Source organism: Drosophila grimshawi, unplaced genomic scaffold (assembly GCF_018153295.1).
Source record: "Drosophila grimshawi isolate 15287-2541.00 unplaced genomic scaffold, ASM1815329v1 contig_311, whole genome shotgun sequence".
In the NCBI taxonomy this organism is placed as follows: Eukaryota; Metazoa; Arthropoda; class Insecta; order Diptera; family Drosophilidae; genus Drosophila; species Drosophila grimshawi.
In genome coordinates this window covers 21,756,655-21,779,971 of record NW_025063098.1, presented here as the reverse complement: position 1 = coordinate 21,779,971, position 23,317 = coordinate 21,756,655, and the positions used below count along the sequence as shown (strand labels likewise).

General features: G+C 40.1%; 1 protein-coding gene across 5 annotated transcripts in view; it reads left to right on the top strand.

Moving 5' to 3' along the window:
• The window catches only part of LOC6568284 (polypyrimidine tract-binding protein 1), a 167,642-nt gene that overhangs the window by 68,737 nt on the left and 75,588 nt on the right, over positions 1-23,317 (top strand). Inside the window, exons 1-3 of one of the 5 annotated variants that reach the window (XM_032740728.2) lie at positions 8,225-9,080; positions 10,802-10,882; positions 10,973-11,443. The exons of 3 other annotated variants lie outside the window; for them this stretch is intronic. In XM_032740728.2, coding sequence (XP_032596619.1) covers positions 9,078-9,080; positions 10,802-10,882; positions 10,973-11,443 — 555 coding nt within the window. In that variant the 5' untranslated portion in view covers positions 8,225-9,077. Of the gene's footprint in view, positions 1-8,224; positions 9,081-10,801; positions 10,883-10,972; positions 11,444-23,317 lie in introns of those variants that run through there. One more of the 5 variants, XM_032740727.2, reaches the window with a different exon arrangement.

Here is a 23,317-nt window from a genome sequence, read left to right as displayed (position 1 = left end):
CATCGGTAACAGTAACAACAATGAAAGTTACCAACAAATTGCGCGTAAATCCCATAAACCGTTTACAACTACAACAGCTCAACTCAATGTGGCATCATCGATGACGCTGCTGCCGCTAACGTTGCCGCCTGCAACAATAACAAAGCAATTTTTATGCACAGCAACGGTTTTATGCTGTTATCGGCAAAGGTAGGAGGGAAGGGATGGGGCTCAGGGGGTCAGGGGGTGAGGACAGCTGACAAAGCTAAAACGGTCCTCAGTTTATATACATATATATCTCTCTATATATCTGTACAAGCGATAGCCTAAAAGTTGTAAAACAAAAACAACAAAAAAATAAAAAATATAACACAAAAATACACAGTTCGCCGAGCAGCCGAAAGTGTCGATAAATGAAATTTATTTCTATTTATTGCTATTGTCAAATCTGTCGGATTTTTGTTCAGCAACATTTGCATTCTACGGCACCGTGTATATCAAGGGATTTACGTTTGAAAGTGCACTACACACGACTCGCATTGAATGAGTTCCATTTTTATATATATGCATACAGTTCGTCCTTGTTTTTGTGTAAAGTAAACAAATTTTTGCTTCCATTTTAGTTCTTATGCTAAAAGTATTTTTCTAACCTACCATTTTGCTAATTGTTTAACATGTAGCTCATTTTTAATCGTATTGCTTGTAGTATTTATTTTTAATATATTCCAGACTATTTACTTTTAACTCTATATACTTAAATTAAGGCTAGTTAAAATGTATAAATATATTTTATTTGATTGAAAATCTGATCTGATATAAAATCTAAACTCGGATTCGATAATTTTCAGTTGTTATTCCAGTTGAGTTTCGGTGGTTCCCTAAAGGTATTATTTAATATTTTAAGTATATTCTTGTAGATGGGAAAAAACGCATTGGATAGAGCTGAAATTCAGTTGAGATTGAACTTATACAAATTTTGACATTTGAGATACATTTTTCTTTAATTTATTTTTTTAATATCAGTCGAATGAAAGTGAGAATTGTTTCTTAAAAATGTTTTTAATTTTATATGCTTGCTTGTGCAATTTTTTAAACTCTTAGCGACAGGAAACTACTAAGATAAATGAAGTTTATTAGTTCTATAGATTATTATAACCATTTAAGATAAACTAGTTTTAATTTTCTTCGCTGTTATTGTTAGAAACATGTCATACAAAAAAGCTTCCCCTAAGAAGCTTTTGCCATTAAGAGGGGCAACGCTAACAGTCACTACCCCTAAACAGTTACCCCTTACAACAACGCGAACAACCCCTGTACAATGGCATTGCTCCAGCTGGTTATTGGGGCCACCCACAACATTGCACACTGACTCCTTCACACCTATGTGGAATTTGCACCTTGGCGTCATGCGCGCTGCGCCCGTTCGGACTCTCGCACACGAACCGTGGCCGAGGCGAATGGCTGGGGACAACATCGGCACTCGTTGAATTTCATCGGACAGTGGCTCGGTTTTCTATGCTTCGGCATTTCGGTCACGACAGCTGCTGCGATGCTCGCTTTATTTGTAATTTTTTTTGTTGTTGTTTTTGTTATTTTTGTTGGGGGTGGCAAATGCGTCGCCGCTCACCTGAAAGCGAACGCTGCTTCGTCGTCGCCGGCGTCGTCGTCGTCGTTGGTCGTGTTTTTGTTGGGCGCTCCGTTTCCACCCCTTGCGCGCATTTCCGAAGCAGGTGTAACAATTATTATTTTCTCGTTGATTTTGTCGTTGCTGCCGCTGCCGACGACGACGACGACGTCGTTGCCGTTGTCGTTGTCGTTGTAGTTGTTTTTGCCTTTTTTGCGCTGCACGCTGCCCGATAGACCGTTCCCGACCCGTCCCCCCGGCGCCGTCGTCTGTTTCTCCTTCTCCAACCTTCTGATTTTCCATTTCTCTTGCACGCATTCTCTCGCTCGCACAACAGCGCTCGCTCGCTCGCTTGCTCGCTCGCACCCACACGCGGACGGAAGGGTGACAGAGGGAGGCAGAGGGCGCGCACGCATGGCGCTTGCATTTGCTGTCTCACATGGCGCCAACACCATGAATGTTTGTGTGTGTGTGCGTGTGTGTGTGTGCGTGTGTGTGTGTGTGGGTGCTAGTAATGTTGTTACTGCAACAATAGCTGCTTTTACAAGAGCAGCAACAGCAACAGCAGCAGCAGCAGCGAATGTCCCTTCGATACGAAGGTGGAACAGCGTCGTTTGCTGCACACAGGTGAGGCATACTGTAATGGCTTGCCCCATCTGATCCTCGTCCAAGTCTTATACACAACTTATACAAGTGTTATATAACAACTAAAGTCATCGTATTATTTTTCTTTTTGGCACACGATGAGCACGTTAGCCAAAAAGAAAAAAAATATATAATAAACGCGCCCAGCAACCAAAAACGAGCAAAAATAGTGAACAAAAGACATTTAATAATTGCGCACCTGAGGCACCACATAAAGCCGGGCCTCAAACCGAAGCGTCTCACGGCAGCAACAACAACAACAGCAGCAACAGCAGCAATATCAAAGGCAAAGAACGTTGAAGAACCAAACGAGCCAAGGAACGGACGGACGGACAGACCGGCAGGTAACAAACAACAGCTGAGAGCGAGAAAGAGAAAGAGAGACAGAGAGAGAGAGAGAGAGTGAAGCGAGAGTGCAGAGAGAGAGAGGAGACATCTCTGAGAAGGTGTGCTACGCGTTCCGAATTCACATTTTTTCGGAGTTCTATTCGCTGCCAGCAGGAGAAATGCTGCCGACCAACGACGCTATCGTCGTCGTCGTCGTCGTTGTCGTTGTCGTTGCCAGCGACGTCGTCGTCTCTCACACGAGCTAGCATCCCAAAGCACTCGGAGTTGTGTGTTGGTCTCTTGGTGTCGTCGTTGACGTCGTCGTCGTCGTCGTTGTCGGTGTCGAACTCGTCCGGTTTTGGCCTGGCTTCTACTGTTGCTTTATTTTGGTTAACACGCGTCGCTGCCGCTGCTGCTGTCGCTGTCCGTATGCCTGTTCGCTGCCGCTGCTGCTGCCGCTGCCGCTGCCGCAGTCGTCGCTAGCGTCAACGTTGGCGCAACAGATTCAATCTGACGACGGCAGCGCTGCCGCACTCCGAAACAAAAAAGGTATATTACCTTAGAATGCCAGTCGTTCTTACTTCAGTCTTCGTACAGTCTTTGCTTTAACCCGTTCCAATTCTGTCCGCCGTTCGTACGCTCGCTCGCTCGTTCGCTCTATACAAATCACATGTAGTATAAAGGCAACAACAATAAATAAATAACAACAACATCACACACACACACACAAAATAAATAGTAGCAACAAGCACACCTGGCCATAGAATAGAATAACATACGCACAGCGCAGCACAGCACAGCACCAAACCATCCACAACAGCCCCGTCGGTTGCTTCTCAGTTGAGTTGAGTTGCGTTCTAGAGTTTTTGGTTATCATCATCAACAACAGCAGAGTAGCCGCATAGCCGCCGCCGCTGCTGCCGCTGCCGCCGCTGTTGTCGTCGTCGTCGTCGTCGCCGCTGTCGCCGTCGCCGTCGCAGCCAGCACACACATCACAAACCAACCACCAACACCACCACCATCATCACCACCGACGCAAACCCCCATAGCAGCAACAGCAACAACAACAATAATAACAGAAGCAGAAGCAGCAGCAACACACCGACACACACACACACACACACATACACACTCACCGAGGCACACTCACGTTCGCTTACTCACGAAAATTTCAATATCCAAATCAAAGTTGAGTTCAAATCGAAAACAGCCGCAATACCAGCAACAACGTCTAGCAAATAGCACGCGGATAATGAAAAACACACGCAGCATATCAAATAGTAAAAAATAAACGCCAAGTTACAAAATAAATAAATAAATAAATAAAATAAATATATCCGCAAAACGGCTGCATTCAAGAAAAAATAAATAAAATTAAATAAAACATCCAAAAAAATAAATAAATTGTATTTCAGTCGACTGTCAACGGAAAAAGAACTTAATAATAAACAAAATAAATAAATTGTTGAACATCCGCAAACATTTTCACACGGCTTCATTTCGGCACCACTCGAGTTTTTTTCACTTTTCACTTTTCGCGTGTGCTAATCAAATAGGATCGACAAATCCAAATCCAAAAACATCAGAAAACTTGAACTCTTAACTTCAACTGCAATTCAAAAGCTATAAGTGTATCGTTATTTTGTATCTTCTGACACTCAACAACAATAACAACAACAACAATCAACAACAACAACAACAAGATGTAAGCAAAAATTCATTAGGCAAAATTGCATCAAATATTTTGTGGTCGCAAAATATAAAATCTTTTAGCTGAAAAAGCGCACACAAAAATTATAAATAAACGCACATAATACTCGTATATACTCATATATAATAAAAAAAACCCAAAAAAATAATAAAAATACTACACAGACATGTGTACATCAAATAACAATAAAACGAATTGCTGGCAAAAGTTCGTTGCTCGCCGACTTGATTTTGATTCTTATTACCAGTCGAAGTTGCGGCCAGTAAGTCAGCAAAAGCAAACGTTCTAAACTGAACTTCAGCTTCAGCTCTCCAGCTCACAATATCGCTCAGTCAATGGGCAACAACTCGCCTCCGGTCGGTCGATCCGTCCGTCCAGCCGTATAGGCTTAACAAAACCAAAAAACAAAAAAAAAAAATACATAAAAAACCAAAGAAATTTCCAAGCCGGCAAAAAAAAAGAAGAAAAAAAAAACAAATAAAACTACAAGACGGTAGAGGGGCAGAGAAAGAGAGAGAGACTGACAAAATCAGAGCCGGAGTTGGACAGTGAGAAAGAAACACGTTTTTGTGTTTGCGGGCCAAAAAGCAAAACACAAAATACAAAGCGAACGTAAACCCAAAATAACAGGCAAAAAAATACAAAACTCAAACGTGTAGCTTCCATTCAATGACGTCTCCGTCGCGTCGTCTGTGTTGGCCATAAAACCTTATGGCTAACGTTCCAATAGGCCGCACACTCACTTCACTTGTTTCACTTCTTTTGCTTGCTGGTGTGCTACTCTCTACTCTCTCCTCTCCTCTCTTCTCTACTCTCCGGTATTTTTACCGCTCTCCTCTCGCCTGTCTTTCTTGGCCACTTGTCGTCGCCGCCATCGCTGGCGTACTTAGAACGCATAGAAATAATTCCCGTAGTTTATTTTTATTGTTGTAATTACACGTCTCCAAGTCAATCGAGAGAGCAGCGCTTTAACAGAGCCTACACACATATCTCTGCCTCTGACTTTGGTTCTGGCTCTGGTTCTGGCTCTGGCTCTGCTTTGAGCTCTTTTCTTACTTGACAACACTGCCTTTTTGCACGATCTCAAAGCCAAAGTGTGTGTGAGTCAGGCAAGCAATGAAAAAATATAAAAAAACAAGAACAAAAATTTAAAAAAACAACACAAGTAAAGAAAAACCGGTAAAGGCAAAGATATTTCGTGCGTGCTAATCACGAAGAGAGCAACGCGCTCGCACAATTGTTAGAACCGGCAGCACAGAGTTGGCCAAGAGTCATTAAGATGATTTTTGGTTTGAAAACGTGTTTTTGTGCGAAACCCCCCTCCCCCCCACAAAAAAAAAAAACAAAAACAAAATTCAAAAATATAAATAAATAAGCTGCAAAATCACAAAAAAAAAAAACAGAAATAATCACACAAGCAAAAAAAATTATTTACGCACTTGAGCCAAGAAGAGCACAAAGTATTCAAAGGCAAATTTTTTGTTTTGTTTCAGAGCCATAATTACAAATTACCACACAACAACAACAACAACCACATCAACAACAACAACAACAAAAAGTATTAACAACAACATTTAAAGCGGCAAAGTTACAAAACAAATATAATAAAGACAAAATTCAAATACATCTGCGAAAAGACAAAAGCAACAAGAACATCAACAACTTTTAACCACAATCAAAAAATTAAAAAAAAAGAAACAAAACCAACTTCACTTCATCTACTTCAACGACTTTGACTCGACATTTAATTGGTAATAAGAGCAAATTATTATTAAGTATTCATGCCCATTGTGTATTTTTGTTTCTTATTTTGTGTCATTTTGTTGTTAATTGTTTTGCGCTTCATTTAGTTTCTCTATTGTTTGTCCATCGTCGACCTTTTGGTTGAGTTTCAAGTTTGGCTTTGAATTGGCAAAAAAAAAAAAAGGAAAGGCAACTATAAAAATTATTATGGCAAAGAAAAAGTGACGCTAGTCTTATAATTTTCCATTGGCATTTTCGTTAACAAAATAAAATATTTATTATATTTTTAGCTGAAATTTTAATTTCCAAATGTAGCCATAACATTTTGTATTTTTCTTTATCATTCTCCCCAAAAACAAAAAAAAAAAAACAAAATACATCTAATTCTGACATTCGTCTTAATAATCTCGGAACATGTTATTTTTTCAACAAGCAAGCAAAATATCAAGAAATATAATTATAAATAAGAACAAGGCAACAATTTACAAAAAAAAAAAACCGAATCAACTGGTATTTTTCTGTACCCGAACCACTCGCTTTCCCACACCAATCCGAAAGAATCCCCAAAACAGAACCGAAACAAAACAGAAACTGAAACAGGAACAGAGCGCTTTGAAAAATAAACCATTAAACAACACGGCACAATAGGCAGCAAAAACCGAACAAAGTGGCAAATTGTTGTTAATTTTAATGATCTGTGTGGAAAATAGGCTCCCCAAAGAAGGAAACTAAATTTAACAAAATTTTTATTTCCGCCACTGAGCAACAGCAAACGTAAATCAAATTGCGAAATGCAAAATTAAGAACAGTATTATAAAAAAAGAAATACTAAATAAAAGTGGTGTACATTTTAGCGCCAACTTGGAAAGATTTTTAAATACTATTTACAAAGAAGTAAATTTATTTTAAATTAAATTAAATATATCGAATGAAAAAAAAAAATTGTTAATAATTCATATAGTGAATTGTATATTTTGTTGTTAATTTTGAGCGTAATTTGCAAGTGAAACTGGCAAGAAACACATTTTGGGTGTAGGGGAAAACCAATTAGGTATTAAACCGAACTCCCTCTCGAGAATACAGGTAGGCACTAGATTGGTCGCTAAGTGAGAGCAGACTTAGCACATAGAAACAGTAAGGTAAATAAAAAAAGGTGATATCACTTAAGAGAAAGCGGTCAAGGGTTAAAAGCAAGCATTTTTTGTGCTCCCCCAGCAACAGCTCCAGTCCCAACCTGAATGGAGGAGCTTTATATTTAGCGTCCTTTTTTTTTGTGTGAGTGTAAAATTTTGACGAATGCAAAGGTTGTTAAATTGAAATTAAGCATAAATATTTACAAAAGGCGGCAACAGCAATCCGATAAATAGCAACATATCATAAGAGGCAATGCAAACAATTAATTAGAATTTTTTAATTGAAGCTGAACTCAATCAAAAATTCAAAAAAAAAAAAAAAAAAAGGAATCTCGTTAAAACATCCCACAAAGGAAACAAAAATCAAATTCAAATATATATTTAAATCTGTGTGTGCGTGTTTCTTTAATATGTCTATATCTATCTAAATTGGTAACTGAATTTAAACAGCAGTCAATTGTAGCGAAAATCACGTTAAAAAAGAAAAAAATAGCATTAAAAACGGTGTCAATCAGAAAAGACGATTTTTCCCATTAGCTTTTGACTAATTGTAGTGAAGTTGCCTACGTTTTTACCGAGCATATATGTAGGTAATTTTTTTTAGGATTAAACGTAGAAATCGCTGGGCTTTGATGCTCCGATCGACAAGAGTACGCGTTTTGACAATCACAAGAAATTAGCGTATATATTTAGGGCCGAGTTTGAGAAGCAGCAATCAAAGCATTCAATAATCAGGCAGTAATCAGAGCATTATACATATATATTTAGCATATATATACACACTTCTCCATATATTTATATTTATAAAGAACTTTTTCGCAACTTTTGCTCCCATCAACTCAATCGAACCTCAAACTACAAAACTTTAACTTAAACGACAATCTCTAATGCAATTTCCCCTAACTTAAGGCTTAATCAAACAGTCAATCAATCAAACTCTAAACAATCTTCAAACGGTTTTCAAAACTTTTACTCTATACACTTTACATATACATATAAATATCTATACTTATACATCTAAATCGAAATCAAAATATACATTCTTATACACAGAATATACATGTCTAATTATCTCAATCTCAGTAGTGATATATCATAGACATATACACATAGCGCTATAGAGTGCCCATACATAATAGACAATCTGCAGGCTAGTAAGGAACTTCAAACTACGCTCAAATACAACTCAGTATATATACTTAATATAAAAACTTGTTAGAGTAAAGTAATTTAAATGTGTTTCAAACTCATTTAGATAATAGTCTGTAATCTCAGCACTTGGCAACAATTTGCGTAATTCTTTTGAACACAATTGGCATTCGAATCAAAATTATACAATTGGCATAGATATACCCACATATATATATGTGTATATATATATATATCATACAAGTATATTCGACAGTAAACACAAGCACAAAACTCGAACACCCAAAACCAAAACCCGTGCAATTCCCCCAACAAGAAAATACCAAATAAATTAAAAATAAAAAATACCCAAAAAAAATATAATAAATAATAAATAAGAACAAACTGAAGGCAAAAACGCTACGCAACTGAACAAGAAAAAAACAACAACAAAAACAACCAAAAAAAAAAAGTGCAGAAATTAGAAATTTTTCAATCAACATTTGTTGCCAATAAAACTGTCATCATTGCCGCGTTAACAGAAACCACGGCGTCAGCAGCGATTGCCGCGCTCAGTATCAGCAGCAGCTCTCAAGCGTCGCTTGCCGCCAGCGCCACCGCCAACGCAAACAGCGCCGCACCGCCGACAGTTGCAGTCAGCGCCGCCGCCGCCGCCGCCACCGTTGCAGCAGCAGCAGCAGCAAGTCCGTCGCCGCCGTTAACGGTAAAAAGCGAAATCGTTGCATCTGATTCAACAGCCGAGTCCTCCCCTATACAAGATTTAATCATGGTAAGCGTCGCCCACATCCTAACAACAAAAAAAAAAAAAAAAACCAAAAAATATAATAAAAATGCACAAGAAAATGCACTTGAAAGAAACGCAATGAACAAATTTGATAATTGACAAAAAAAAAAAAAAAAAAAAAAAAAAGATACACACAGTTGACGAAAGTTGAGTTGACCCATTGAAAATTGAATCGAACGTTTCGTTTTTGTTAATATCGTACATATAATTATAATTAAATAACAATACAATCGAATCGAATCAAATTAACTACTTATATAATCCTCATCAAAGAAAGTTGTACAGTTTATTATGCAAAACCAAACTATTCCTATTCTACTGCCTACTCATATTTTCTTTTTAGTTTATTTTAAAGTTACATACTTACTATCATCTCTACCACTTAACTGTCTATAAGTATATTAGTTACGAGCTATGCGAACAAGAAATCAGAAATCAAATGTCAATGGTAAATTACCTCATAAATCATATGATATATATATCACTTAAGAAAACGTTAAGTTAATCTACATAGATATTCCACTTCCGCCTCTGCGCAGCTGACCAATACTTTAGTTTAATTACATATGTATCTGTCTTGTTCAATCTGTTTTACTTTTATACATAGTTAATTTTTATTATCATCCACTTAGGAATCTTGTACATACACTTAATGCGTTGCATAAGCTATCTGTAAAAATAACTTCAAAATATCTAGTTTTGTCATTTAAGGAGAAATTGTCGATCTGCTCGTTGCAGGTAAATAATTTGTTGAAGCTTTATAATTTCTTGCGTTTAATTGGTTTCCTATTGCCATTGACATTAAAATGAGGCTTAAGGGCAAATAACTAATTGAAGTTAGTGTATCTAAAAATAAATGATTGCTGGTGATAAAATAAAAAATAAAAACCCGCATGGCCTGTGGACGATTCTCCCAGCTTCTCTTTCGCTCTGATGTGCGCAGGCTGTGAATGGGAGAAGAAAGTGTTCGTTAGCTCGTAAACTGAGACTTATATACGCAAATGCTATCCCGAGTTCTGGTCTTGAAACTAGCTACTTACCTACTTCAACTTCTTTTTCTATTCTATGCTATTGCTATGCCTATCTTATAATCTGCTTTATTTATTCTCGATTCTTGCTCTCTCTCTCTCTCTCTCTCTCTCTCTGTCTTTTCTCTGTCGCTCACTGATCTAATGTAGTTTTAACTATCTATGCTCTATACGAACTCTATATGCTATATAACACTTAGTCACTGCTCTCAGTTTTACTACTACTACTACTACTACTACTACTACCACTACTACTATTACTGCTACAACTCTACTGCTAAATTTGCCACCTTTTTACTGCTTCCAATGCGATGCAACTTTGCAAAACTCCTACCCGAATCAGCTTTGTAGTGGAATCTGAATATTTATAATTTACCCAAATAGACGAGGCACGGTCTGTGCAATGGCGAATCTGCGGAACTGAGGAGTTGCTCTGCTCCTATTTTGATTTGCTATGAAAATACTTTATGAGTTCTTACCAAATTCATTTTTCGTTTATACGAATATTTTTGCTTTGCCAATTGGGGCTGCGTTCAGTTTTTTCTTTATCGGTTATTGTTTGCCAAAATCAGCCAAATAACAAAAAATGTCAAAACCAAACTGAAACTCAAACTTCAAATAGCCCAACAAAAATATCGAGAATAATCTGAATTGAGCATAAATTCACACCACGCACAGCAAATGCAACTGTTGCAAGCACCGCCGCCCACGCATCCGCATCATCTGCACCTGCAGCATCCAGCAGCTGCCGCTGCCGCCGCCGCAGCCGCAGCAGCGAGCGCATATCAGGCGTATCCAACTGGCGCCACAACTGCCATGTTGCAGCAGAGCAACGTCGTCGCCGTCCAGCAACAACAACAGCAGCAGCACCAACAACAACAACAACAGCAGCAGCAAGCAATGCTGATCCATCAGCAGGCGGCTGCTGCTGCCGTCGCAGCACAACATCAGCAGCAGCAAGCACACCAGCAACAGCAGCAGCAGCACCAACAGCAATTCCAACTGCAGCAACATCAGGCCCAACAGCAACAGGCCGCCGCCGCACAGCAGCAATATCACTATCAGCAGCAGGCTCAGGCACAGGCCATGTTGCAGACATATATGCAACTGCAGGTTAACAATGTCGCCGCTGCACCGGCCACGCCCACCAAATATGGGTCGGCTGGTGTGCCGCCCGCTGGTGCCGCACAGTATTTCGCAGCGCCAACCACACCGCTCACAATCATACCGGCCTGCAATGGAGCGGCCGCTGTTGCCGCTGCCGCCATGTTTGCGACAGCCGCCACGCCCACCTCGGCGGCGACCACTCCGAACAACAATGTAAATAATACAGTTAATCTATGTGATGTAACTAGAACTACTACCAAATCTACCACCAATACTACTACTAAGCAGCCCGCCGCAGCTGCCCCCATCGACGTTGGCCTGTCGTTCGGCGACGGCGGCGTTCGCTCGCTGGTCTCATTGCTGGGACCGCCGCCGCCGTCCGCACAGGTCGGCGCCGTTGGCAGCAGCAGCGGCAGTAGCGGTTGCAGCTCTGCATCTTCTGATTGTTCTATGCCATCGCCAACTTCACTACACTTATCTTCTCCTAAAAAGGTTTGTGTGTTCACTAAAACGCTAACAAAAAAAAAAAAAAAAAAAAAGACACAAAAAAAAAAGAATTCATTGCATTTCCAATGAATAACAAACAAATAATCTCTGCTTTTTTTCAACACTCATTTTTTTTCACACACTCGAGTAGTTTTGATATTTTCCAAATCTCTCTCTCTCTCTCTCTCTCTCTCCCATTTTCTGCGTGCCACTTTTGTATTAGAATTAATAACTTTCCGCCTACAATCACATTAATTAATTAAGCGATCTTATTAAACACACAGTACCATCTAGAACTCCCTCTCTCCCTCTCTCTATCTCTCGATCTCTGTCTTTCTCTCTTTATCTCTTTCTCTCTCTCTCTCTCTCTCTCTTTACTACTGCTTAGCTATTCCTGAACTTCATTTGATGTTGTGTTCGTATGCAAAACTAAAGTGTTACTGTTGTTGTAGTTGCTGTTAATAATAATTCAAATTTATATTTACATATCTGTATGAAATTAGTTTTAAATGGATCAATTTCTAGCTAGTCTTAAGCCATTCATTTTTAATTCATATTCACAGCGTATAATTTGCAACTTGCATACAAAACAATCTGTTTGGGTTCCCAGCCAAATCTATTTAGTAAAACAACAACTGGCTCACAATTCTTTACCTACGAATAATTGAATGCAATTTAATTACTATCTATATGTAACTCAAACATAGATACATATGTATATATATATATGCACACACACATCTATATGTATATATATATATATAAATCTAATTGTTTGATATTCGATTTGTCCTTTTGCCCTTTTATTATCCAACTTCATTTTGCTGCCCTTTGTTTTTGCCAGTTTTTTTTTTATTTATTTTTTTTATTATCGTTGAGCAGTTTCGCACACGTACATCATAGGTATTTGTGTTGGTGCTGCCCATCGATGGGCGTGACACTGTGCGACTCAATTGTGCGTAATAAAATAATGTGCAACCGCTTGACCATGCGACTGGCATACTGATGAGCACTCCGACAACTCTGTGGGGTCGTGAATATATTTATAGCAGATCCCTTTTATTTTTATTCTGTATTCTGTATGTTTTTTGTTTTTGTTTTCTATTTAATTTGACCTGCCTGGGCAAACAGTGGCAGAGTCGCAGTGCCTAAGTGAGTGCCACACGTCAGATGGTGCATGTTGCGTTCGCTTAAAGCTCGCATCTTTAATGGCAATTAGTTATGATTTTGGACAAATTACTGGGTGGTTGAGTCTTTCTTTCTCTATGCTGTTGCAATCGTATACAATCGTGTTAAATGCATTGCATATCAACTTTGTGCCTCAATGTTGCCTTCGTGCTGTGAGTTCGCTGTGCTCGCTTTATTATTATTTTATCAGTCATAAATATCTCGCACATGCGAGCATTAACCGCAATTGTTTGGCGTGCACCAACTCATCGACGTGGCAGCCGCCGAACTCAGCTCGCAGTGAGTGGGGCCATATGTCGCCTATATTGATTAGTTGACGTTGAAAATGTCGCTGCAAGTTGTTAGAAGCTCTCTGCACATAAAAACTGTGGCCAGCTGCCACTGGCCTCAAGCCATTCTGCTTGCCACCATTGGGCTAGTGGTTAAATGTTTTTAGTTGCATTTACTCCTCGGTGGCAACTTCATGTTGCCTGCCGCCTTTTTGTGGTTGTGCGTGTGTTTTGGTCACATTTTTGCCTCTGTCCATTTGCAGTCATTATCGATTTGTTGTGCACACATACGGGACGAGGTCGTATCCTGGCTGTCACAATAGCGCGAGTCGTTAAAGTTTAAACTGCACCTAAATGACTCTATTATAAGCCGTCCGCAGAGTAAACAAACAAACAATTGCATTGGCGTCCACGTTAAATTATCTGTAATTGATTTTGTTTATCAGACAACCGTATAAATCGCCCAACCACTGACTACTCCCCTTCACATCTCACATCTCACTCTCTCTCGCTTTATCTCTCTCTGAGTCTCTGTCTCTGTCTCGTCCCCCATGCTGTACCGTCACATCCATTAACCCTTTTTTGCGCTGCATTTATTCTGCACCCGGCTAATACCAGAGCCATCAAATGCTGACAATTGGCGGAGAGGGCACAGATGGAAAGTATGGAAATATGTTTTGCGTTTTGTTGTTATTACATAATTTTGAACATGATGCGCAACAGAATGCTGTTTTTGGCATTGTTGTTTTTGCAGCAACATGCAAATGTTATAAATACGGCAAATATTGTAAATGTTTTACAATGCAAATGTTTCAACAGCAAAAAACAAGCACTCTACATAAATCAAATGAATTTATATTTATAAATGTTTTTCGCTAAGTCAGTCAACTGCCCGAACGAAATATTCAAAATACTGGCAAAAAAAATGTACAAATAAATATTGCATTCCCAATTCTGGGAATTAAAAAGTAAAATTCTTAACTGAATTCATTTTACTTCAAATGGAAAATGTGGGAAAGTAAAGTGTTGTTAATTACAAGAAAGAATAGGTTGGGAAATGTCAAATGTTTGATGATATTTCATGTGAGTAACAGGAAACTATGTAGCCAAGTGTGGTAAATGCATTTGAATGCAACTCAGCCACACATCCGAATTCCAATTCAACATCTGTCAAAGCAATTGTATCACACCCAACAATTGCATTGGTGTCGACGTTAAATTATCTGTATTTGATTTGGTTTATCAGACAACCGAATAAATCGAGCAACCATTGAATATATATTTGGCATCGCTTGAAGTCATTGTCGCTTCACATTCAGTAAATATTTTTGACAAAAATGAGCAAACTGTCGGTGTGAATGTAAAAATGTATAATGCGCATGCAAAAACTCTGATATTGCCTTAAGTGCTAATAAAATCTGTGTTCAGCACTTGGGCTTTAGGCCACGCACAGTTGGCAAACAAACGAAATTGCGTTTAATGCACGCAATTTTAATATTATGCCCGAATTTCACTTTGTGGCTAAAAAACAAATAAGCCACGAATAGAAAAAATGAATATAAACAGCCAGAAGAACAAAGTGTCAAAGCCACGGCAAAGGCATCGCTGGCTGGCTTTGAACTGTGATTGTGCGTGTTGGAAGTGTGTAGGAGGCTTAGAGATGGATTGGGGTGTGGAATGTGGGCTAGTCTGCACTTCTAATAAGCCGACGTCCAACTTAGAAATGCACAAATAAACTTTTTAAATTTAAAAATTCATCAAACTTTGAAGCGCCTGTCAAACAAATAGCCCGCGGAGGGGTCAGCGACAGACCTTGCATATAAGTTAACAAATCGCGTACATAAAGTGTGCTCCACCATAATATAAAGTAAAAAAAAAAATATGTAAAAAATAAAATAAACACAAACTGGGAAATAAAAAAAATAAAATAAAATTACATTAATCCGTAATCGGAAAACTTGGGCATCGAAAACACGGCGTAAAAGTTTTCCGGCTGCGTAGAAATTTACAAGAAAATGTATAATAAGCGATTTACAAGCAAGAAAATATATAAAAAACGAGTTTTCTAACTAAAATTTCAATTATTTTGGCAAACAGAAATAAAATAATTTGAAATTTAAATGCACTAGACGCGCCTGTCTCCCATAAATAGGGCAAAGACAATCTGTTGCCCAGTTTAAGGGCGACAGGTCGAGATTGCCAAGAAATGTGGAATGTAGACAAGGAAGGAAGTGCAGGAGGAGTAGGGCTACGACTGACAATAAGGGGGCCAACAACACGCACATCAAATTGAGATGAGAAAATAAAATTCAATAAACTCTTGTTAAGCACGCAGCGTCCAAGACGAGCATGGGGTGAATTTCGGCAGCTGTAACAGCGACAAGGACAACGTTTTAAATATTGACAGGCAATCCCCTTTGCCCCCCCCATCCAACACTGCACGCAAAGAAAAAGTGAACTGACTGAACGGCTGTTGCGGGTGGTGGTCCCTGCGACGACGAAGACTACAACAACAACAACAATAACAATAACAACAAAGTTGTCGATTAAATAGATAAATCAACCCTAGGGACATGTACATCAGAACATTTTTGCATTGATCAAAAGCTCGACTCGCCCAGCTGGAGCTCTCTATAAATGAGGTGGACAGGAGTGGAGAGGAGGGGTCATATGCTTAGGCATTGTTATGATTTGTACAGCATTCAAGCAAGGAGAAGCAATCACAAATCCATCGAATGGGCCATATCGATTTTCGGCTATTGAAAATCATATCCCTGTCACACAATTAGAGTATGTGAGTGCCACTGGGTGTGTATGAGTCTATCGAGTGCCACATTTTATACAATTGCGCTAATCAGTCGAGGGATGTGTGTGTGTGAGTGTGTGTGGGAGAGTGGGTGTGTACGTTGAGTAATAGTCGAGTAAATATAACTAGAACTGCAAGTGGAAGGCAAACACATTTCTTGACTGTCGCGCTGTCGCTGCCAAACAAATTAAAAAGTTATGACTAAAAGCGTTTGGCTTAAATGAAATTGGCGCTCGCTTAGCCAACTCACAAATGCCGCTGGCCAAATTTAAATTGCTTTTGTTGCTCTTTTGTAGTTGAATGCATTTCACAACGGTTGCTGTTCTTGTTGCTGCTTCTGCTGCTGCTGCTGCTGCTGTTGATGCTGCTGTTGATGATGATTTTCCTTTTTGTGCGCAAGTTTTCTTTGTTGTTAGCACAAATAGTTTTTTGTCGCCATAGCCATAAAAAATAGGAGATTTCCTTTTGAAAGGCGCCGTGACGCAAAGCAGCAAAAAAAAAAACAGCAACACAAATGCAAAAGGAAACGCACGCAGAAGCGCGAATTAAGTTTTGCAGCTAAGCGACCGCAGCAAAGCGCATTAAATAAGTTGTGCACACTTTTTCGGTGGCCCCAAACTTATTTGCAGCAAAGTTTTGAATCGGTAAAAGCTTTAATGCGGTCTGCTTGAATATGAATAATACCCAGTGCGTAGACGTATGATGAATATGAATATTGAATATACATACATACAGGTGCCATATATATGTGAGTGAGTGCGTATGTGTGTGTGTGTGTGTGTGCGTGTGTGAGTGTAGTCGCTTGACTGGCAACCCATTAAAAGTTGACACGCTCTACAACCCTAAGCCAACTTATGGGGTTGTAACTTTGGCATTTACGAGCGCAAGCATTTGCCCTTTAGTGTAACACTGTGTATGCGAGCCTGTGTGTGTGTGTGTGTGTGTGTGTGTGTGCGAGTGTAATGTGTTTGAGTGTGAGTATACTAATCCAGCGCATGAGCTGAGGGGTTGAGCTGTCGAGTTGACCAACTTTTTGCCGCACTATAAACTAGAAGCGACAAACGAACTTATTAATATGCAATGCACACTTTGTTGCTGTATTAATTGCAATATTAAATTTCCACTAATACTCGCTTAGCAGCCAAGCTGCCAGCCAGCCAGCCAGCCAGCCAGCTAGCCAGCCAGCCAGCCAGCTAGCCAGCCAGCCAGCCAGTCAGTCAGTCAGTCAGTCAGTCAGTTAGCCAGTCAGGCATTCAGTTTGTTAGTCGTACTGAGGGAAGAACACTCCTGACGCGCTACCAAATACGCCACGAAGTATGCTCTAAAAAGTTGTGCACAACTTTCAGTGTGAATATAGCGAGTGTGGCGAGTTGAGTACACACCTGGAGCAAAGTAATTATTACATTCCAGCATATTCCGTTGGGTGTATGTTCTGTGTGTGTGTGTGTGTGTGTGTGCGTTACTGGTTGGCTGGGCTCAGATTGCTGTTGCTGCTGCTTCTGCTGCTGCTGTTTCTTCTGCCACTATTTGCTTCATTCACATGCAGCGCGTGTCCGCTGAAAAGCGATACTAATGACGAGTTCTGTTGGAAGCAAAAATGAACTCAATTTACTTCGTTTTACATTTAACAGCCGGAGTAGATGGTTGGCTCCTCTCCTGTTGCAACTGGCAGCTGACAGCTGGAAATTGCATGTGCTGCATATTAAAGTCAAAAAAAAGAAAGAAGAAGAAAAAAATACCACACACATGGTTGCCAAAGAATAGCTAAGGTGAACCTCAATGCATGAATCATTTTCATGCTCCAAATTGCGCGCAAGCTGCCGTTAAGTAAATGCAGAACGCTGCCAGACAACGCGGGCAACATCAGACGAGGGCGGATTGGGTTGGGTGGGGTTAACTGCATTGCGCTTCAACACCCGCTATTCGTAATGTTGGCTTAAGTTTGAAGTTAACAAAATTTTCAAATTTGCACTGATAGAGAAACACAGAGCGAGGCAAAGAGAGAGAGAGAGAGAGGGAGAGAGAGAGAGTGCCAGCAAAGTGTGGCAGATTGTGCTGCGGCGCTCGTTTGCGGCGTGTTGCACTGGTTCGCAAATTAATTTGTTGAAAATAAGTTGTCGAAAAGTTTGTGTGCGCCCAGAAGCGCCAATGCAAATACTATGCATTTGCCTTCCACATATACAACATGCACACGTTGATTAATAATTACTTAAACTGCAATGGGTGGTGGTTGACGGTGGTTGCTGGTGGTTGGCCTGGTTGCTGTCGCTGTCGCTGTCTCTTTAAGTCTAATTAATGTGCGCTCCAAATTATGTGCATAATTTTTGGTGGCCTTATTATGCATAAAGTTTGCTGCAATCTCTGATTACGAGCACACATCAAATAATTTATATGTTTGCCGTCTTTGATTTGACTTTTAGCCATAAACACATGTTTATGTCGCTGCTATTAACGAACAGATGCAGATGCCGCAATCAGTCAGTTAGTCAATCTAGTCTGAAGCCTTTAGACAAGTGTCAGTTTAGTTAAGCGCTCAACGCAATTAAGTGCCACATTTTGTGGCATTAAACGGATGCTGCTGCTGCTGCTGCTGCTTCTGCTGTCGGCAATTGTCGTCGCCTTGTCAACATTACATTTTTCTCTAATCTTCTATATGCATAAATGCCGAATGAAAATGGCAATCGGAAGGAGACGGTCAAATATTTTATGACTCCAGCAATTTCTAGCATACGAAAAAATAGCAAAATACAAACCAAGAGACAGGGAAAAAATTGCCATTGCAGCAGCGGCATTGTCAGTTCCAGTTGTCGTCTCTGGCTGCCGTTGCTCCTCGCTGACTTTTAAGCAATTCTCCTTCACTCAAGCAAACACACACACACACACACACACCTCTGCATAAACGTGTTTGATTGTGTGTGTAAATGCGGCAAATGTGCCGGCGCCAATTTTTTATGCTCATAAATGCAGCAAGAGGCAAACGACTCCAAAAACTGTTTCTCAGTTCATTGTATTTGCATGGCGTTCTTCCTCCTCGAGCTGAACGTCCTCGTCCGCTCAATGCTTGGCATATTTTTGTGCTGTTTCATCATTTTCATCAGCAGACATTGCTCATACGCCACGTTCGTCAACAAAGGCAGCATCAGTTCATTTATTGCCAGCATTTCGTTCTTTTCACATTTTTTTCTTCTTCTTCTGGTTCAGCTTCTTGGCAGTGTCTGTTTGTTGGCACACTCAAAACGTTAACAGTATTTTCAGCATTTTTGAGACAGTTTGTCATAATTTCATAGAATCTACTTGGGGCTGCTTTTCTGCTTTTCGGTTATTTTTTTTTCTTTATATTTTTTTATTCTTTGTTACCATATTTTTCTTTGTTTGTCTGCTGGCTGGCTTTAACATGCTGTTGACTGTGTGACGTTTTATTGTGGCACCATGACAAATCGTCAAATGTCAGAAGGTTTCTTTATTTAATTTTAACGTCTCGTTTTTCTATTTGGCTCTTTTGTCTGTCGCACTATGGGGCGTCTTTAATGGGTTAAATGGCTGCCAGTTAAGTCTCTGCACATTGGCTTTGTCTTTGGGACTTAACTTGGCTGTTATCTGCTCGCACATAAATTCCATTGCCTACTTCAAGGTGCCGGTCTCTGAACGCTCAATTACAATATTTTGGCTCTATGTAAATTTATGAGCATTTTCATTTCGATCAATTTACTTTGGACCTCATATTTTTTGTGGCTGTGTGTTGGGTGTGTGTGTGTGTGTGTGTGTGTGTGTGTGACTGACTGACCAAATGTCTATTTTATTTATGCCTTTTACGAGAGATGACCCAACGCACAAAAAAAAAAATTTATTCATTGAAGTTTTTACAGTCAACTACACCTTTTCAATGTGGATAAAGATGAGCACGTTTATGCTAACCTTCTCTCTCTCGCTCTCTCGCTCTCTATCCCAGTCACAGTCTCTCTCGCTGGCTGTCTTTTTGCTTTTTTTTTCTACTTTCTCTCTGTCTAGCTCTTATGCTGCTGTAATCATTCATACTTCATCAAGTTGACCGACTACGGCTTGGCTTTTTATTCTGTTCTGTTTCTTTGGCCTGCGGTGTGACCGTTGCCGTTGGCTTCATTGCTATGCAAACTGCTCCCAATGGCTACGTTTAATGGTCAAGTGTGTAAAATTGCATAGCAAATCGTAGTCCGGTCTAGTCCAATTCGGGGCGATGGATGTGCTATGTCCTTAGATAAACATCATTGCCTTGCCTTGCCTTGCCTAAGCCGTTGCTGGTTGTTGTTGTTGCTGTTGTTTCTTCTCTTACATATTGATGTGATTTACCACTTATGTCTTTGGGGCGTCCAACAGTTTACTGTGCAAATTGTTTGGAACTCAGTTTTAAATCAAGCGCCCCTTTTCATTTGTGTGAGCGTGTTTGTGTTATGATACATGAAGGCATATGTGATGCTCGTTAAGACAGTAAAAGTCTGACCAATATATCGCTTATCTTGTGCGTTCTTCTTTTCCTCCTGACATGTGGACCAATCCAATCCAATCCAATCGCAAGCAAATTATGTATTTCGTGCGCCACCAGGTCCTTCAACATTTGATGGATTTTCAATTTGCATACCAACATTCTGGTGAAGATATATTTATACATATAAGTTTGTATCCCAGTCCTATACATAAGCATTGCCCAATTTCTGATCGGACTATGGCAACCGTTCGTCGTCCAGCCGATTGTCCGTTCATAGTTGAGTTGTTTTAGTTGATTTCATTATAATTTCGATTTGCATAAGCAAAATGTCTAAGCAACAATTTGTTTAAGCCACCAACCTCAGCCTTATCCCCGTTGTGTTAGATTGAATCGCATGGGATTTGCCTGACATCGTCAGCAGCGACAGTTCATCATCAACAGCAACAGAATCGTTCGCTTACGGAGTGGTGGGGAAACTCCAACTGCTCGTCAAGTTGCGACAGTGAATCAATTTTGGGTTCTGGCTGCCAGTTAACCCTCCTTCCTCCCGCCACAAGCTAGCTCCTATTGCCAAGGAGCTGCTCACATTTCATTAGCTTGTCAACATTTGTGTAGCTTTGGCCATGTCTTTGACACTTCGGCCTGCGGCTCTCTCTCTCTCTCTCTCCCACTTTATGCTGTCTGTGTGTGCCTGTATGTATGTGTAAGCAGCAAATTGAAGTTGCCATAGATGCTTCATTGTTGCTGTTGTTGCCTTAAATAGTTAAACTGCTTAGCGAACACTGCTGTTGCGTAGGTCTTGTGATTTTGGGGGTCTGGACCCCAAATTCAGGCTAGGATCACATGCTGTACTGGGCATGGACTCGAGGAAATGGTCGCCCCTTTTGGTTGCTATGCAAATCAATTTGCTAGGCGTTGCCGATGCGGCTATTTGTCTACTTTGTGCGGCTCTAGTTGTTGTTGTTTTAGCCTGTGTTCTGCTGTGTAAAGTGTAACACAGTTCCTGGGCAAGTTCATTAGTCTCATCATCAGCAGCAGCAGTAGCACCAACAACTTTATTTAGTTAACTTTTATTGAAAGGCGTTTGAACTTTGATATCCCATTTTGTTAACTTCATCTGCATCTGGTTTTGACTGCCTGTGCGTCGACTACCACGACTTCATTTAATTTGGTTTAATTGCCATAATTTAGCAAAATGCTTTTGTTGCTTCCATTGGTATTGCCATTATTGGCCTGCTTTGGTTTTTTCATGCAAATTTAATTGACGCACAAATTTAAAGCTTAAAAATTACCGCGGAAGCAACAGACCTGTGGCTGTGCCAGTGCCTGTCCCTGGGCTTGGGCCTGGGTAACAAGGCAGCAACAGCTCCACAATGCACAAACCCTTTGAACAAAGCAAGAGCATGAATGGAAATCATAAATTTTGCCAGCAGCCATAAAAGGATGCCTTTCACACACACACACACACAAATAGAAGCAATGTAAATACACGTGTGGGTGTGCATGTCTATTTGCGTGTGTGTGTGTGTGTGTGTATGTGTGTGTATGCTATCGATATCCCAAAATCTATACAAAGTGCTTTACAAAGGCAACGACTGCCTGCCTCGCTAGCAGGTGGGTGGTAGGTAAAGTTCCTAGAAAAAGCTAAAGAAAGCAAAAAAACCAAAAAAGGAATACACGAAAAATCGCAGCACGTAAACCGCCATGAAATATGCTCAGATTGCTTGGCATTCTTCCTACAAATTTGTGTAAGAGTATGTGTGAGTGTGTGTGTCGGTTTGAGTATGTGTGTGTGACTGTGTGTGTGTGTGTGTGTGTGTGTGTGTGCTGTCATTTTATTTATTTTGTTGCCTTTTGCTTTATTGTCAGGCGCAGCCAAATTTTATTAGGCACTCTGCTTAATGCATGCAACAGTTTTTCGGCAACAGGCAGCAGACAACAGCCAATTAGGCATAGTCAAGCGGCAAGCGGCAAGTGGCAAGCAGCAAGTGGGAGACGACAGCAGCAGCAAATGGTTTTGACTCCTGTTGCGCGTTATTGGCACCGTGCCAGGAAGCTCTTTATTGCAGTTTAATAAGCAGCGTCGTTGTGCCTAGTGCCTAGTGCCGAGTCAATTATTTGTCAGCTATAGACGAGGGCATATTTGTAACTTTTCACGCATTGCTTTCAAACCACTTAACGCAAATGATGTTGATATAGCGATGGGCAACTTTTTTCTTATCCGTCGCATTTTTTTTTTTTTTCACCAAAAACTTTGGGCATAAACACACACTTGCCATAACGTGGCACGCTCTACATTTGTGCTGGCGAAACTTGTTGTTGCTCTTGCGCTACTTTCGCTTTCCTAAAAGTAGGCAACAAAAAACAACAACAAGAAAGCCAGAAACCGGCAAAGTCGTTGAGCGCTAAAAGCAACGCAAAATGTAGAAGAAAAAAAAAAGAAAAGAAAACCAAAATTTTTCTACAACTTTTGTGGGTGTGTGTGTTTGTGTGTTGTTAGAACAAGTTAATGTAAAAGTATTTTTATGCTTTGAAAAACATTTGCCAAGCCAAAAATTGTAAAGAAAATAAAAACAACAAACAATAACAACAACAACAAGAACAACAACAACAGCAAGAGCAACAAGAGAGACGAATAAGAAGAGCAGCTCGCGTAGACAAGCTGTAGGCAACACGGAAATTTTGCGGTTGCTGTTCTTGTTAAACAAAATACACGAAAGCGCATAAATAAAATCAAACAAAAACCGAACCAGCTCTCGTTCACATCATCAATGTCAGGAAGAAGACGTTGGGTGGCGGGGCGAAGACATTTGCTTCGGGAAGGGGGCTGGTTTTTTTTGGCTATGAGAACCCCCATATTATCGTCATCGTCAAGG